The following is an 18,993-nucleotide window of genomic DNA, read 5'->3' on the forward strand; positions in this document are numbered from 1 at the left end:
CAGCAATAAACAGTTTGAATAACTCGGCAGCCAATGGGCAGCCTTGTTTCACGCCCATATTTGTAGATATCTGATTAGATAAGGTGCCTTGGTTATTCAATCTTATGCTGATGACGGTATTTGAATATAACGCTCTTATAGTTTCAATTAAGTTACTGGGACATTTCCAATTTTCCAATTTTTGCCACAATTTTGATCGATTGATACTATCAAAAGCACCCCGTAGATCAATGAAAGCTACATACAATCGTGATTTAGTTCTTAAACTTTCAACTTTCAGAATAGTCATTAATAGGAGATTCACCTCGACACCAACTCCTTTGGTAAAACCTGTTTGCCGTATGTCCGGAATTTGTTCCATTACAGACCATTGTACCAGCTTCTGGCGTAAAAAGGAAGCAAATATTTTCCCAATAGTATCTGACAGGGCAATCGGGCGATAGTTAGTTGGATCTGCCTGATTTCCCTTTTTATAAATGGGAACTATTATTGCTTCGCGCCAAGAGACCGGAATCGTCATTGTTACTGATAATCGTAGGAACAATAATTCCATGAACATTGCCCATTCATCTTCATGTTTTTTCAACATTACATTGGTTATTAAATCTGGACCAGCGGCATGTGAATTTTTCAGGGTCTGTATTACCGCTTTTATATCTTCGGCTGAGATTTGCATATCCCATGATGACAAATTATGTTCAGCAGGTCTTATTTCTTCATGCTGTGAATTTCTGAAGATTTTAGCAAAATTAAGTTCCCATTGTAACGCATCGATCCCATTTGACAAAGCAGAGTGATGTTTTGAGTTTCCTGTGTTCAGGATTGCCCAGATTTCTCGAGAATTTTTCTGGACTAACTGTTTCATTAATAGCTCTGCTTTGTCTTGCTCAATAATCATTTTTTGGGATTTTAACCAATTCCGATACAATTGTCGACGCTTTTTAATTGCAATTTTGATGGATTCTATTGTAATACATGATTTTTTCAATTTCCTCACATCACGTCGCATGGCCTTTTTTGCTAGCGTCAATAATGTTGATGACAGATGTTTATGTGTTTGTCCCATAACCGAATTAGAGGCTCTTTCAATGACGAAATCCGAAAGCAAGGGAACATAATCAACCAACATTGATTTGTCATAAAGAAGCTTCTGATTTAGTTTTTGTATTTTGGAACCATTTATCCTAAGGCGATTTCCGCCAGCATTCACAGAAAGTGGTATATCATGTATTCTTGTTTCATTTGTCCATTCCACTCGACAGGCCAACCGCAACAAGTTATGGTCACTACTTGACATAGGAGATATTAACAGTGACAAATCCTTTTCAAATAGATTTTGGGAAACCCAAAAAAAGTCAATGATCGATTGTGCATTATGATCCGACCACGTTTGCTTTGGCGGTTGATCACCTGGCACATGACCGTTTACCATTTTACAGTTGCGATTTCCTAATACGTGGCTCCAACAGTGCGCTCGACTACTTACTTCATTGTTTGGTGATAGTTTAAACACCTGGTTAACCTGGTCGTATTTGAACCACGTACAATTTAAGTCTCCAGCGCAGATTATTGAGACGTTCTTATAATTCAATATTGCTTTGTCAATAAGATGTTTTATTGAATCCAGAAACGATTTTGTGCTGATTTTTTTTCGGGTTCCAATATCCATTTAGGATAAGCAGGTGCTTCCTTATGTTCATATTTTTGTTATTTGTTTAAAGTAAGGCTCCTTGCACAAATGGATTAGGACTAAATGAGTCGATGAGCCGCCACCACGTATTTATCCTAATCATCATCAACAATCCAGAGGAAGGACGTCCCTTTGCGTTTTTAATAGCGGGGTTTAAGAGAATCACAAAACCGTCTCTAGCTGGTGGATCGCTTAACCATGTCTCTTGCAGGCAGATGGCAAAAACCTTTTTTATCTCGACATCAAATCGGTTGAACAAATGAGTAAATCCTCTCGTATTCCAGGACAGAAATTCCTGAATACTTTCATTTTCAATTGCTGGTGGCTAGAGCCAAGCATTTTTGTTGTTTTGTGTTTTGTATTCGATGGTCTTCTTTGTGCATGATCTTTGGGAGCCTGGAATTTGCATTGCTCGACGTAGATTAGCGCATCTTTGTTCTGAATTTTTATGAGAGGTACTCTTCAAACTGGTCATAGGAGTCTCTGAACCAGAACTAATTGGTTAAACCGATATATCAAATCCAAACATCAACAGCTCATCAGAGGCATTCAGGATAGTATTACGAACAGAAGCTGAGGAAAGGTGCAGGAGCACTTGGTCACAACACCGCTCAGTTACGTACTCCACAATTTTTATATCGTCAGATGTGATTGTTCGAAGTGATGGAATGCAAGAAAATAATTTCATCACATTATTGCGATTTAAATTCAAATCATCATCCTCTTGATGGAGATTTTGCAGTCTCAATTTATAGTTTGAGGATTTGTTGTCTGATTTCAAGGATGTGGAAGCACGAGAGAGGTAATGAACTTGTTTATTGTTTTGAGTTCTTGTTTGTTTAGGGTTTAAAAGTGATGGTATATTTTTCAAACTTTTCTCAGTCACCGTTGATCTGTATTCAGAACTCCTATCTTTTTGCAACTCAGATGTTAGAATTTGTAGTGGTGGAACACGTGGGGTTTCAAGAGCCATACATGGATTTAAAGTTGGTCGATCACTTAATGTGTCATCCGAGTATGTAGACAGATCACAAATGTTGATCGAGGATCCTGAAGAGTGACTTCTGATACTTTCCGGTCCTGAGTCCACTCTTTGACGCTTGCTAGAGGGAGCTACAAATCGCACAGGGTCCTTATTAGGATTCACTTCAGCATGTATAGTATTAGGAACACTTGATTTAGATGGCTCGGAGCGATTGAACAAGCCCAACCTGGCATCTGCGGGTACATTTCGAATAAAATTTCGTGATTTCCGAGACTGTACATCCTTGTTAGTGACAGGCCTCCTTTTTCCTTGCGCTGATTTGCGCTGGTTTTGCCGATTTAGTGTGCAGTCGCCCTTCTTTGTTGTAGTCTCGATTGACTTGGCTGATCCTTGGAAAATTCCAAAAGACATCGAGGGCATCAGGGAGACTGCACTTTTGGTTTTATCTTCCATTTGTTGGCTCATTATTTGTGCTGGAGCAGGAACAGTGCAGCAAATATCAAGATTTATATTATTTGCTGGCAAGTCCGCATCAGGGCACAGTATAGTTCGAGGAATCGTCATAGACGTCATTTCCACGTCTGTTCCATTTGAAGACTGCTCATATGATTTATTCACACCTTCAGTTGAGTTTTTTTATGTTATTTTCGATACTGCATCACGTTTTCCTGCAATGGTAAATGCGTTTTTATGTGACTTGATTTTAGAGTTCATCAATGTGGAAGAGTGGCGCATCCATTTCACGGCATCAAGCAAGCCATCAGATAAAGAGTCATTCTGACAATGATGGCGTGCGGCAAGATCGCTTAGCCGCTCTTGCCAACGCAGTGTACGTTCAGCTTCCTGAGTCAACTGAGCTTGCAGAAAATTTGTGGCCGAGTCAAAACTATCCATCTTTTCCTTTAATGATATTATGAGTAAGGTCTGATCTTTGTGGGCTTCATGAAGAGACTCATACATCTTCAAAAATGGCAGAAGAGCTGCAGACGAGGCCGCTAATACATTGTTATATATCTGCATAGCTGCTGCCGAGGAAAGACTTGGTTTCGACTCAGTACCAGCCTTATCTGCTGAACATGTGTGTAGATTGTTTGTTGATTCTGATTTGGAATTATTTGTTGTTGACAAGTTCCCAAATTTGTTCGTCACAAGAACTTGTAAAGATTGCAATTGATTCAGTCGCGATCCACTCTTTCTTGGTGAGCTCTTTGAAGTTCTCATGTGAGTTTTTAATTTCTTTGTAGATGTACTCGTATCTCGCTCTACTTCATCATGTAAATAGCAATTTTCTTGTAAGAGTGGGCCAGTAATATGGCATTTCCCCATCAGAGCGACATTGTGTTTCTCTCGAGATATTTTTGATGTTTCTACATCAAGATTATGGACGTTGCAAGATGAATTCGCTTGAGAACTTTGATTTTTTCGTCCTAATAAGAAACGGCTCGATCATTGCGTTACATCAGCTTCATCAAATCGAAACCGTGAGTGCCTAGAAATGCTTTGTGGTGATATTTGTGTAGTTGTTTTTGCATTGACCACTCGTGTAGGTATTTGAAACTGATCTTTCGTGTTCAAATGTAGAAGGGTTTTTTTAGTCACTGACGAGGAGCCAGCCAAAATTGTGTCATCATTATCAACCGAATGAGTAATCGTTTCTGGTGCTACTGTACATTTTGTTACTTCATTTATATCCTCATCTTGGGAAGCTTCCATAATTCTGCATCCGTTAATTCGTGGGCAGTAAAAAAAACATCTACTATTTCAGAGTGAATTGGAAGTGGTGAAACTATTCCTAGAGCACTCCGGTTGAGTAAAGGTAGGTTGAGCAGAGTTAATAGTGGTTTTTGTAGTGGAGTGACAAAGGGGACGGCCACAACATCCGTAGCGTCAGAGGTAGTTGTCACTTCAACTTCACCGACATTATCTGGTGCACTATTGGATCTACTAGGATCTCCAGAATTATTTGAATATTTTTGCGCAACATCAAAAACTACAGGAGCAACAAAAGAGTTATCGGCGACGTTTAAATCAGCCGATACTTGTGTCGGAAGACTATTTAAGGTTTCCATTTCATCAGACGGGGCAAGAAAGCTAGTTGACATAGTTTCATCTCTGCCCCCAACTTCTGCCCCAGCTTCAACAGTGGATAAATGTACAGACGCTTTGGGTAAATATTCCAAATCTTTAGTGATTTTCAAGGGGGTTGTACAGTCTACTGATAGAACAATGTGCTCAATGGGTTCGGATTGTAGACAAGGATCCACTAATTGCTTAGATACACTTTTTCTTGATTTTGAGCTTACCTTGGATGCCTCTAGGCCAGAGTCTGCTTTTAAAGCTGTCCATGGATTCTGCATCCGCCGTTGTTGTATGGTCTTTCGTCTTGTTTGTGGCCCCACCTGGCCCCCTGATCCCGATTGTGCGGTCATGCAATTTGTGATGCCGCACCACTCTGTGCACAAACTGCAGTTGAAAGTGACCAGAGGCCGAGATCTAAACTTAACAGCAGATCCAGTAGGTGCCAAGACAGGACCAGGACCCAGCGCCAAACAGCAGCAAAACAGTTTGTGCCGCCGAAGAATGCGCCGCCCTTTACTCCGCGGCCGGGCTTAACGCCACAAGGGTGGTTGAGGCTGTGACTTCAAGTGGAGAAGAGGTCAAGTGACTGCACACGTGAGCGCCGATGCGCTCCGCCTCCTCCAGGAAGCGAGTGCAGATTCTCCTGGCAAGAGTCTTCCAAGACTCGCAGTGCCGATGTCAGCGAATGTTCATTCAATAAAAAGCAGCTTCCTCAATCGAAAAGACGCCTTGACATATTTTGAAAACACAAGGCCCAAAAACCCAGAGAATCAAACTACAGGACCTATCTCCTTGACAATTCTTAATGAAAGGCAGTTGAGAATGTTCAACCCTGCCCTTTGTTCAACCTTCAGCCTTCCAGAGTGCTTCCACCATCATGACTTGGGAAATCCACCTCATTCTGATTAGATTATGTTAAGGTCCAAGCTAACGTGAACTAAGAACAGAAAAAAGATATGTAACAATCTGTAACACATATTCACATGTCAAAAAGCGTGTTACTGGTCACTACTGCTCTGAAACCTGACACTATTTAGCAGAACTACCAACCAAGGGTGTCTCTAGCACCTATACTGTAACAATATGATTTGGGACAGATCTGCTTGTCACCGCCCATCAGACTTCGCTGGGAAGGAATTGACCCAACGAGACACTGGGAGGACTTTAGCCTAATAGCCCGAACACAAAGGGAGATACGATCCTCTCGACAGGCACTGTAAGCTCAACAGGGAACAGGGTCCCCCTGGAAAGCCCACAGACACTCAAACCCACCATTATGCTAACTCTTTCCACTGCACAAACAAACAATAGAATGCAGCTATACCCCTCGATTAATTTGGCTTAGCTGCACGCATACTTGTACACCTCCATGATCACCTCAACAGGCTTTAGAACGCAGCTATACCCCACGAAAATCAGCCTAGCTGCACACATAATCTCATACACATGTAACATTGCTGCCAGAATGCAGCTTCCCAAGCCCAACTGGCCTTGCTGCACACATTCTACTGATCTACCACAACCACCTCACCACGCCTAGCACTAGAATGCAGCTACACACCACTTATTCCACAATGGCTGCACACATACCAAGTGCACCCAAGCACTATTTACTACAGTACTCTCTCCTCTGACTACGGTCCCCGAGGGTGTTCAACCTACAGGCTCTTTGGAATCATACCAATGGTAAAAGGCGCTATATAATTGCCCAATAACATAAGATAACATAATCAGCAGGAAAACACCTCCGGGCTGTTTGGCAGAGCTGCCATCTCCAAGTTACAGGAACATGAAAGCAACAGTGTTCAACAGGGATGGGACAAAGCCTAAATACTCTTTCACGAAGGCGCTGGCCAAAGGTCAGCCAGCCAATCGCTAAAGGCAACTGTGGACAAAGCGTCAGATGGCCAACCATACCAGTTGGATTATTGGAACTGCCACTTAGCCTTAGCCAACCCCACGGGAAGTGAGATGGATAGTCTGGGGACCCATAGTGACCTGGACCAGTTAGGACTGATATTGAGGCTGCCATGATGGGCTCACAACAGCCATGTTAAGCATCTTGTGGTCACCTGGACAAAGGAAAGCTGTGACATCAAGGAATCAAAAAGACAGGGGGAAAAGCAAAACATTGAGGGGCTGCAAAAGTGGCCCTAGAATCCCCAAAATAGAATTCGGACTTAACAATTCCTATGAGAGACTGAATCCCAGCCTATATGTGTCCAGATAATGGAGGTCATTACGAGGTAGGCGGTAAGGAGTAAACAGCGCCGGTAATGGTGCCGGAGCCATCAACCCCTTACCGCCTCATTACGAGTTCTGCTCGCGGGACCCGCTAAGGACGCCTGGTAGAACCAGGCGTCCTTAACGGGTCCCGCGTAAGGGCATCTTATTCTAGAACAGCCTCTGCTCTCTGTTATTGCCTACTTTGCACGTCATTTATTTTCAAAATTATACACTGTTCTTAAATAAATACAAATACAAATGTGACCAACACCTGGGCGAACGTACATGTGACGGTGCTTTAATAACCTTAAATATGGGCAGAATGAACATGTGGCAACTGGATTGAATCCCAAGTAAAATGCATATGCAATGTCTCTTTCTCTTTCAGTTCACTGGCAAGTGCCAGTGCCAGCCAGGCTTTGGTGGGCGCAGCTGTGAAGACTGTCAAGAGAACTACTGGGGAGACCCAAATGTTCAATGCAGAGGTGAGCCAGCGAGAGAGGCAGATGTCAGATTTGAGGGGTCACAAATGTGCGGTGGGCAACTTTGTGAAGGTTTCTCAACAAATGCCTTTTTATAAAATTAGAAGGCTGGGTAAATGTGTCACTGTCCCTATCCTGATGAGGAACTCCCTGCCTAAAATAAACTAAAGGAAACACTGTAACAAAGTATACCTGTCCCTCACACAAAGTTCCAACACAGTTTTTTGCAGCTTCAGCTTGTCTACAGAAAGTTCCAACAACTCCAATGAGCTCTTCCTCTTCCTTGAACACGTGCAAGATGTATCCTCCTTAGATGAACGACAGTTTCTTAGTTCATCAAAAACATCAATAAATGTCTTGGTCTTTATGATTTGCCACAACTGATACGTTCTGAAGAGATTCCACTTCTTTGTATCAGCTTTACACAATTCTTCCTTCAGCACCACAACAACATAAATTGTCTTTGTCAGGATCACTTTATAACACTTCATCAACGTCTACCTGGTTTACTCCCCTGCCAGGCCTACTCCTCCAAATTGTTGCCATCCTGGTATACTCCCTTGCCCGAACAGCATTTTCACAACAAAAAGTGCTTTTGTGGTTTAAAACAAATGACAAAAGGTTCACAACAGATTCACAGTATTCAACAGTTTGTAGCTTCAAAGCTTTTAACAAATCTTCAGGGAAAACATGATTCACATTGGTGATTTTTAATACTCTTCTGTAAACAATGTTCCTCTCCATCCAAATATCCTTTTCCAGAAGGGCAGCCTTTTTGACACTCTTGTTTCCCCACTGCACAAGTAACCAAATACTGACAAGGATAGGGTCTTATTCTGCTTCTCACTTGAGTTGGGCAATGTGAGTTTATACCAGCTTTTACCATATGTGGTACGTAGTACGGGCAACACGTTTCACAACTTATGGACCTTTCATTAGCCCCCTTCTGTCATTGACAATATCTACTGGATTGTATTTGCCTTGATTTTAGACTCTCTTGGCTTGGGAAATGCTTGTCGGTATTACTTCTTAACAGTATTGCCCCATCGGGCTGCTATTTGGTTTGGTAACATAAGGCTTTAGCTGTTTTTCAATGGTTCGATATTCAAAATTACTTTCATTCATCCATGAGAGCTGCTTTTGCTGCTTTTCAATAATGCAATACTCAAAATTACTTTCAGAGTTACTTTCATCAGCGAGAGCTGCTTTTGCTGCTTTTCAATAATGCAATATTCAAAATTACTTTCAGAGTTACTTTCAGTCATACAAATGTGCTGCTTACTTGTTGACTGCCAGCCTTGACCACGCAAGTGGGTACAGAGCGCTCCAGGGTCACTACCGGCTTGTGCACTCACCGGGTAAGGCTTGCTCTTTCAATCCTCTCGCTGCTCGCAGGACTTCTGCCTCTTTGGCTCCTCGCGACCCGGGAAAACTGCTTCTCTTAGTCCGCCGTCACCCACACCACCTGCAACAGGAGCTCCTTTTGCTCCTGAGGCCCTCTGGTGCACGCCAGGCATTAGAGACATTCGTGAGCCCCTCAGGTACATGGCAGCCTGCGGAGACCACCTTCTAGGTGTCAGGGTCCGGCTTGACTGAATTCCACAGGAGCTGATGCTGGCCCCACAGATCCTCACCAGGAGTTCACCTCTCAACCCTTAAATACAAGCTGAGCTGAAAACCCCAAGAAAGGGAAAGGGGAATTTGGAGAAAATAACAACGGAGACACTGCAGCCCTGCAACCGTCTGGTAGGCTGTGGTATCTGTGGTAAACAAATACACCTGGTTACTTATATGATAAGAAAAACTTCTTTTCTAAAATTATTCTAAATAAACTCTAAACTCTTTACCTCTTAAACCTCAGTAAAAGACTTAGAGGCTAGTAATCTGTGTGGAATATCTTGTAAATATATCTTGTGTTGTGCATATAGTTCAAGCCACTCAAGTCTCTTTAGAATCCTAAAGTGATGGCCTTTGCAACACCTTTTCAGAACTAGATATTCTTCTTGCTTCAAAGTTCTTTTAACCTTATGTAGTTTTCAATGCTTTCATAAATTGCAGTCTTTCTCTGAAGTATTGAATTCCATTTGCATAAATTACATTAAATAATATTCTTTAACTTCCTGGAATACTGCTTTCCTTCTGCGCGTGAATTGTTTCCTTATTTACACAAAGAACGTATAGGTTCTTCCTTAATAAGCGTGTGCGATAAACACGTGAAAACAGAAGACGTGAAGAATTGTCCTCGCTTTTAAAATACACACGCGATTCTTTACAAAACCCGCGCGCGTGAAAAAATACATAAACGCGATATAAAATAACACGCGCTGGTTAAAATGGACTCGCGCTGTATCGCTACCGAACTCATGTGGAGAAACAAAACGTATTTCACGTAAAACAGTTCACGCGTTTAAAACAACTCGCGCTTCATCAAAATGGACTCGCGCTCTATTGCAAACCAACACGCGCTTCCTCATGAGACGTCTTTCACGTAAAAAATGTACATGTGCTAAAATTCACTTGCGCAATTCTTTTGGGCACGCGCTCTATCGCAAAACAACACGCGCTTTCTCCTGAAACGTCTTTCACGTTAAAAATGTACACACGCTAAAATTTGCTCGCTCAATTCATTTGGGCACGCGCTCTATCCCTCTGAATACTCGCGCGCTTTCAAAAACACGTAAACGACGACTTGCGAGCTCGCGCACACATTAAACAGTCTTGAAGAACATTACACGCAGTTAATTAACTTTAAACTCCTACGCACTATCTTCAAGCTTGTTTTCCTTATAATAACTTTAACTGTAAATGTCTCTTTTCTCAAATGAATTTGAAACTTGTTAACTCTTTAAGTTTTCTTATAAAAGAAAATGAAAGTTCACTGTGACAATCTTAAAATCTTTAAAAGAACGATCCCACCTGATGACTTCTTGTTCAAACTGGATCAGCAAACGATATTCTTACTTCTTTGGTAGATTTTCTGAGCTCTGAAAAGGCCTTACTTAAGGAGCTTAACTAATGTACAACCAGCCACTGAATTTCTCTGGATGAAAGGCAGTTTAGAATCTTGCTCACCTCCCAAGAATCAAACCCATTGTCCTCTCCACCAATCAGGCAAACCAAACATATCATTGTTCCTTTAACCAATCAGATTAAGTTTCTTTCGCTTCATCTTGACTTGGGCAAGCACAATGTTAATTCTATGTACAAACTCTTCCTGTTACTAACCCAGCCAGTTCTGAAAGCACAACTAACCCAGCCAGCTCTGAAGGCACAATGTTAATCTTGTTACTCTTCCTGTTACTAACCCAGCCAGTCCTGACACTAGGAAGGAAAGCTTCCCTCACTTTCGCTTCCCGCTGCGCAGCCTCTGCAATTCAGGATTCGGGAGACACAGGACCCGGCAGCTGATGTCTGCCGAACATTGGTCCTGGTGTCTTCTCTCTCCTCCTACTTCTGTCTGGGCTGCCTGAATCAACTACGCTGCTTCTGCTTCTTGCTTTCTCTGTCTTTATGGCTTGCACCTGAAGGGGCCTTTCAAATCTCTTTGTCTCCCTCAGGTGTAGGTCATCTGAATTCACGATCTGACCGCTCCTGCAACATTGTACCTCTTTAGCCCTCTTCTTCATGCCAGTACCTAGGGAATTATGGGACTTGAAGTCCCTAATGATAAATTTAGGTTTTCGAGTTTTTACTTTTAAACCCAAATCTGTTTCTTATTATCTTCTTTAAAGGAATATCATAAGGATTAGTAATCAGACTTAATTGAAAAGGGGAAGGCAGTTCTTTTAAGCTGTTATTATTCACAGATCTCCTTTCTCTGTACTTTTGGGTGTTAGGAAGGTTCTTAGCTTTACAAGTCTCTGGGATCTTGAAAGGGTTTTTATTTCTTCCACAGCCTAAGAGTTTGCGATTGTTTTCACCCCAATTTTTATTTGTATCTTGTGAAACAAAAAGATGGTTATTACAACAAGCCATGACATGTTTTGGCATCGCTCCCCTCCTGTGTTGTGACCCCTGTCCCCTTTCCCCCTCTACACATTCTGAAGTGTGTGGCACAGGGCTGTGCGTCTGTCTCTTGGCCCAAGCCCTTCTCCTCCGCCCACCTCCTTCACACCCCCTTTGGTGCTCTCTGTTTCTCCCATCTTCTCTAACTGCTACTCTGTCTCCTACCCTATCCCTCTCACTAAGTCTGGAAGGAAGATGTTCAAGAGGGACAACCTGGTCTCCAACCCAGAGCTCCCTATCGCTGATACCTATACCAGTGCTTCCTCCAGACAGATTCTCACCGACATCCTCTTCGTCGTTCCCGCTCCAGCCCCCCTGTTCTCGCTCCATTTTCGTCCTCCCCCATTAATGGTGTCACGATATGAGAGGTCCTCTTGGCCTCCTTGCACTACTCCAAGACCCTCATTAATGTCTATCTGAATGGCACCCTCCTGGTTCAGGGCTCAAAGCCCAATCTCCTCTTTTTTTGATAGGCGTTTCCCGTGTCTTATCAACCTTGTACCTTCTACTGCTACACCTTCCCCCACCTCTCTGGCACCCTTATCTTTATCCTCTGCCCACACTTTGGCCCCTCTACCACCTCTGCAGGGTGTACTTCAAGCCTGTACCCCTCCACTGAAGTCTTTCAAATGTGTCAACCTGCTCCACATAGCTACTCTCAACACTCGTTCTGCTGTCAAACACTCCTCTGACATCTGTCACCTCCGTAAAGAACTCAACCTAGATGTCCTTGCTCTCAATGAGACATGGATCACGGCTAGTTCTGTCACGATTTTTGACACTCTCCTCCATGAGGGCTACAAGATCCTCTCTGAACCCAGAACCAACCATCCTGGAGGTGGAGTAGCCCTGATTTTTCCGGAGTGGGTCCCTGCCTCTGTCAATCCTATGCAGACCTACTCTTCCTTTGAATGCCTGTTCTGCAGGCTCTCTGTCTCTCCTGGCTTCTCTTAACTGTGGCCACCTGGCAGTGTCACCCTCTTCCTCTCTGAATGGGCTGACCTCTCATCTTCCCTCCTTGTCTCTACCTCTCAGCTTCTCCTACTTGGAGACCTCAACATCCATCTGGATGTTTCCAATCCCTCCTCTGAGCTCTTTCCGCAATCTATGAGACAATCCCTCTCTCTCTCTCTATTCTACCTTCTGGTCCGACACACTCTGCCGGGTACACATCCCCCTCTATAACTCTCTCATCATTCTTCTATCTTGGACTGACCACTTTCTGCTCTCCTCGCATCTGACACTCTTTGTCCCCCCAAGTGAAGCCTACCCCAGCATTGCCACCAACTTTCTCGGTCATCCGGCCCATGAAGCGTGTGTCAGTGGAGGCCTTTGCTGCTACTTTCCTCCTTCTACTCCTTCGGCTGACTCACACTCAGACACAGCCCTCTCTAGCCTGCATCTTTCTATCACTAATACTCTCGATGTCCTTGCCCCTGTCATGAGAATCCACCTGAAGACTACCCCCAAGTGCAACTCTAAGTATGACTCCGACCTCGCCACCCTAAAATGCAGGTGTAGGGTTGCCCAGAGGAAGTGCAGGGCATCTGGCACATCCACTGACAAACTGGCCTGTCACCTGCTCCAAAGGTAATACAGGATCTCTTTACTGTCCAAGAAGAGAGCCTACATCCAAGGCCACGTTCTGCGACCTCTAACAACACGGCCAAACTCTTCAAAATCTGCAAGGAGCTGGCCAATCCTGCTGCAGTCTCCACCTCCCCTGGTCCCTCCCAGGCCCTCTGCATGGCTCTAGCCTTTCACTTCTCTTCTAAAACCCAGGCTCTCTCCTCCTCTCTTTCCTCTTCTTGCTCCCTCCCCCTCTCCTCCTCCCTTCTCCTCTTTCTCAGATCAATCCTGATGACGTTTCTACACAAATCGATCTATGGAAGTATCATCCAAGAAGGTGCTCCCCTGCTCCTCCAGAACCATCAAGGACCACATTAACACCCTTGCTCCTTTTGCCACTGGAACTGTCCCCTCTTCCCTTAAGCACTCCCTTGTGCATCCCCTCCTGAAGAACCCATCCGCCGATCCTTCCTGTCAGGTAAACTACCGCCCTATCTCTATCACTCCTTTCTTGGGCAAATGCTTGGAAAAGCTGGCCATCTCCCAGCTCACTCTCCACACTGAATCTGTTGGTTGTCTCCATGACCATCAGTCTGTCTTCAGAACAGACAGATACACTGAAACTGCTCTCCTGAACACCTGTGAAGACCTGCTCACTAACCTTGATTCCAGCATTCCTTGTCCTCATCCTCCTTGATCTTTCCTCCACTTTCAACATGGCCAACCATGCCATCCTGATCAATCGTCTCCCTGAGAACCTGGGCATCACAGATCAGACCCTTGCATGGTTGACTTGCTGCCTCCTGGACCGTCCCTCTCAGGTCCAACTGGGGTCCTTTCTATCCACGCCTCTCTCTCCACACGTGGTGTTCCCAGGGCTCCAACCTCTCTCCCTGGCTTTTCAACATCTACGTGGGCCCTTTGGCCCACCTCATCTCTAACTTCTTCTCTAACATTCAGTGTTATGCGGATGACATACAGCTATCCTTTAGACTCCCCTCTGCCTCCTCTCCTCTCTTGCTCATTCCTGACTATCAGCGATTCATCAATGGTGTGCCTGCAACGATCTTTGCCTCAATGCCAGCAAGACAGAGATCCTCCGCATTGGGACACCTGCTCCCACTTTCCCTCTTTCACTCTGCCCCCCTCCTTGGACCCTCTCCATACCCCTTCCTGTGAAGCAAAAAACCTTAGATCATCTTCAACTCCACTCTCTCCTTTTCCCCTCACATCACGGACCTCTCGAAGAAGTCCTACTATCAGTTGCATCTCCTCAGAGGTATTCTTCCTTTTCTCACTTTCCCCCAGAAGCTCACTGTCTCCAGAGCCCTGGTTCTCTCTCGGCTGGACTACTGCAACAGCCTCCTCTACTATCCGCCTTCTGCAACTAATCCCGAACAGGACTGCGACACGTGTCCTTGGCCTCAAGCCCAGGAATGGTATTTTTCCAGCCCTGAAATCTCTCCACTGGCTCCCAGTGGCTGCAAGGATCAGGTTCAAAACCCTATGCATTGTCCACAAGGCTGTCTGGGGCCCCGGGCCAGCATTACATCCAACTCACTCTTCCAAAACATCTTGCTTTTCGAGCCCTTCGCTCAGATACTTCCAACTGTATGACAGTCAGATGCTTCTCAAGGCAGAAAGTTGGAGGTAGATCTCTTTCCTCTGCAGGGGCCTCCCTCTGGAATAGCATCCCTGCCCCTCTCAAACTTAAGCAGGACCACCTCAGGTTCCGGAAGCAACTCAAGCGCTTCCTTTCACTTCTGCTTTCTCTCTTGCTCTCCCTTGCTGACCACCTGTCTGCCACTGTAGCTGGTTGCCTGGTTACCCTCTGAACTCAATGGACACCAGGGTTCTGCCACAACCTGCAAGCACCTGCACTGCCTCTGGGTTTCCGCGCACTTAGGGGCTGTATCTATAATACTACACTCCCCTCTCCCCCTTAACACTTCCCATAGCTGGCTCCACTGGCTGCACTTACTCAGAGCAACCGCTGACCTGACCGCACTTCCACTCTCCTTCCCCCTGGCACTTCTCCTCAACTCCCTGCACTTGCACAGTTTGAATGACACAAGGCCTAGTAAGATCCTCTGTTTCGTCCTCCCTATGTCTCCCTACTTTGTCTTTTCAACGAAACACTTGTGTACAGGTGCTTTATAAATAACTCATCATATCACATCCTTCCTAGAGGAAGACTAATACTGTGTCTCATCCCACGAAGTCCGCTCATTCCCCGGGGCTTTTTCTCTCCTCCCAGGTGATCCTCCCGCAGCACGCCACTCTCAAGGTCAGGATCAGTAAGCGTCTGCCTTTCCCTGGCCACCTGTGAGGAGACTTTAGGCAGGTATTTAGTGAGGAGTCCATAGGATTCATCACACAGAGATATTTGCACTCAGAAAATGGCCTAATATTGGATAGCCAAATGACAAATGCTCTATGAAATATGGTGCAGATGAGGGGTGTTGCACAGGTCAGAGTGTTTTGATTTTTCCAAACATTCTAGGCGGAGAAAAGAGTCTGGCCCAGAGTACACGCTGCACCCTCCACTGGTTTCTCAGGACACCTTTATGAGGTAGGCCTTCATGCAGGGTTCATGATAGGCACAGTGCAGTATCATGGTACATATGCTTTGTGCCATTGTTCTGGGAACTGGCAGTTCTTGCTATACACCTTCTACCTTCTACAGTACCCACCTTGCTAGAATTCTTATGGGTAAATAATTCAAAGGAAGACCTTTTTCTCGCATAGCTGAAGTGCTCCTATCAAGCAGTGGTATAGTGTCACCTTGTAATGTACTGGCCTTATTCCTGGTCCCACATTGCCTCTTCTGGAGAGTTATAACTTTTGCTGAAATCTTTCCCACCCCATTCTGGGAATGCACTGATGTAGGGATAATTTGTTCACAAAATAATTTGTAGAGGTTATGACTGTAGTAAAAACAAACATACTACAGAAATATGATTACATTTAAGTAACGTTTGCCTCCCCATCATGCGCTCTTCCATGAATATGCTACTTTTTGGAGATCTTTCATGTCAGTAGGAAGATCCTTCAGAGGGACAGAAAGATGTTTCTAAACATTACATGGCACAGGAAAACACCCATAATGGAGAACTAGTGTTAAAACTATGAATTACACATCTTATTATATTTGGATTTGTAATGTGCCATATCCATAACATATCACTTGAAGGCGCTAGATTATATTCTGTGCTCACATTTTAATTTGTGTTGACTTCATGCCGAGTACCAGCAGTATTTTTACAGTCTGTATAACAGTATTACTGTTTTTCTCTAGCATGCGACTGCGATCACAGGGGAATTGAGACCTCTCAATGCAACAGAGCCAGTGGCCATTGCACATGTCGGCAGGGCATGTCGGGTGTCCGTTGTGACCAGTGTGCCCGTGGCTTCTCCGGGGAATTCCCCAACTGCCAGCCGTGCCACCAGTGCTTTGGGGATTGGGACCGCGTTGTACAGGACCTAGCAGCCCGTACCAGGCAGCTGGTACAGCGTGCCAAGGATATCCAGCAGACTGGCATCACAGGCATCTATGAGAAGAACTTCCGCGAGCTGGAGGAGAAGTTGGCGATTGCACAGGCTATCGTGAATGCACGCAATGCTACAGTCGAGGCTGTGACCAACCTGATGAAGATCATGGATGACCTCAGGTGATGGAGGGAGAGGGCAGCCAAGCTTTTAATGTCATTGTCATCTATCTTCCTTATTACTTTTGTTTCATATTATTGGTTTGGTTTAAAGGTATCTTTGCCTTTGTGATTTCACAGGGTTCATCGAAATGGACACTTAACACTCTACGCTTGCTTATTGCTACATTTAATATAATTAGGAGTGTTTTGAATCACTGATACTAGCTACTGATGGGCTTCAGAAGTGCATTATGTGCCCCCTATACCTAGAGGCCACACTCTTTTAGCCAAACCCACCCAAAACACCCTGCTGTGCCCCCAAGCCCTAGTCTATTTGTTACATGAGAATGACTATTTTAGGAATTCTATGACCTATTCTTTAGATTCCCTGAATCTTTTGCTTTTTTCCCTAGTGTTTTTTGGATGATTGCCTTCTTTTTGGTGACCCGGGAGACTTCCCTGATGGCCCACTGCCATTATGACCCTTTACATTTAAGTAGTATTGGGTCAGCCCTATGGAGCCCAGTACCAGGGTACCCTCACATGCTTCCCATTTTTACCCTGGGTGGAGTTTATCATCCTCTACAGGTTTTAGAGAAAAGGGTTGGTTCGAGCTAGACTTTTTAGCTCCACCAAGGTTGTAAGCAATTTTAGTGCATTGGTAGCCCAGTCGCCCAGTGTATCTTTTTGGTAGCCAATTGTGTGTAACTCCTCTAGTTGTGATGTTGTTGAACACTTACTGGCAGTGAGCGAGCTTAATGAGACACCTGTAACCACAGCCGCCCAGGTACAGTGACTAAGAGACAACTACACTTTCCAAAAATAGCATTTGCCAAATTTCAAAACAATATTGAATATGGGTAAATACTCTTTATTGTAATGACCACTGTACCTCTCTACAGCGAATTTTAGGAATGTCATCACCTTGGAGATATTTGCCTAAAAAAGCACTCGGCATATACCACGGAATTCTGCAAAGACTTAGATCGTCCTTGTAGGTTACAGTTTTCAGTACATTATAATTTGGACCTCATTACGAGTTTGGTGCTATCTCTGTGCTAAATCTGCTGAGATACCACCAAACTGTATTACTGTTACTGCCAATTGGTTTGGCAGTATTACCGCCGAGTTACAAGTGGTAGTGGTGTACGTCCCCATTTAATTGGAGTCCATATTACTAATTCCGCAGAAATTTGGCGGAAAGATGATGGATTGAATTATAGCTGGAGGTGAATGCTCCAACTTTCCGCCAAACTCATAGTTGGGCGGTGCGGTAATGTGGCGGTAACAGTATTACCTCTGTATTTTCCCTGCACTGCCCAACTCATAATGAGGCCCAAGTTACCTACCTATTTTACCTGCCTATGTTGCTATTATGCTGTGGCCGCAGCATTGGCCCTGTCAGCACTCGTTTACTTTTGTTCTTTGTCTTTTTCTCACTTCTTGCCCTCTGTTCATTTCTTTTTGCAGCGTTATTTGTCATAGATTTACATTACATCTTCTCTGTGAGTAGGCATGGAGAGAGGACTCTATCCGCTTCTCTGCCTCAATTCCATACTCTTTAGAAAATTAAATCACACGCTCTCCAACTGTTCTCCTTTTGCAAATGTCCTTCCATGCCAATGGAACTCTCTGCTATTTGCCATAGCTGGATCCCTGTACTGACATTTGGAAGTAGTTAGAAGTCTTTTCGCTTTAGTTCTCTTGCTTGACCCTTATTTTTGGGGGACTGGTCAGCCCATATGCTTTTCGAGGTACAGGTCAGCCCATATGCTTATCAGTGCAGGGCGACTCTGTCCCAGGTGCGAGACTCAGGCACTGTGTTACTGTAGCACACTTCACTGTAATAATGTCCCCTCATAAATATCGCCCTTCAAACAAAGCGCCAAATAATTGCTGTTTTCTGCAGGGTCATTATTGCATGGAGCAACCCCCAAAACATTTTTCTTCTTCAAGGGGAGCGTGGGACACCCCCGCAACCCACGCTCTCTGTCCATATATATATATGGTCACCTATATAATGTCGCCATGACCTTTTCTGGCAACATTATATACAGCGACTATAGAAATAGGGATATTATTACCTGATACCACATCACCTTACAGTGAAGTGCTGCAGGGGTACCATGTATCCCTTTCTCTTTTTCTGTAGTCACATTTTTATTACCCTTTTAATGTGCTGGTGGCAGCGTATTAAGTTCGACCAATTATTTTGATGCACTCCTCTACTTGTTTATTTTTTACCAAATAAAGCCATTTTGAGAACCATATACTCAAAATGGCCATGCCTACTAGAAACCAAGGACA

At 44.3% G+C, this 18,993-nt stretch overlaps 1 protein-coding gene across 2 annotated transcripts in view; it reads left to right on the forward strand.

Moving 5' to 3' along the window:
* Window positions 1-18,993, forward strand: part of LOC138566226 (laminin subunit beta-2-like) — a 594,957-nt gene that overhangs the window by 413,163 nt on the left and 162,801 nt on the right. For both annotated transcript variants that reach the window (XM_069643287.1, XM_069643286.1), the window contains 2 exons: window positions 7,369-7,465; window positions 16,335-16,707. In XM_069643287.1, coding sequence (XP_069499388.1) covers window positions 7,369-7,465; window positions 16,335-16,707 — 470 coding nt within the window. The remainder of the gene's footprint in view (window positions 1-7,368; window positions 7,466-16,334; window positions 16,708-18,993) is intronic.

Source organism: Ambystoma mexicanum, chromosome 2p (assembly GCF_040938575.1).
Source record: "Ambystoma mexicanum isolate Mex_15411 chromosome 2p, UKY_AmexF1_1, whole genome shotgun sequence".
Lineage (NCBI taxonomy): Eukaryota > Metazoa > Chordata > Amphibia > Caudata > Ambystomatidae > Ambystoma > Ambystoma mexicanum.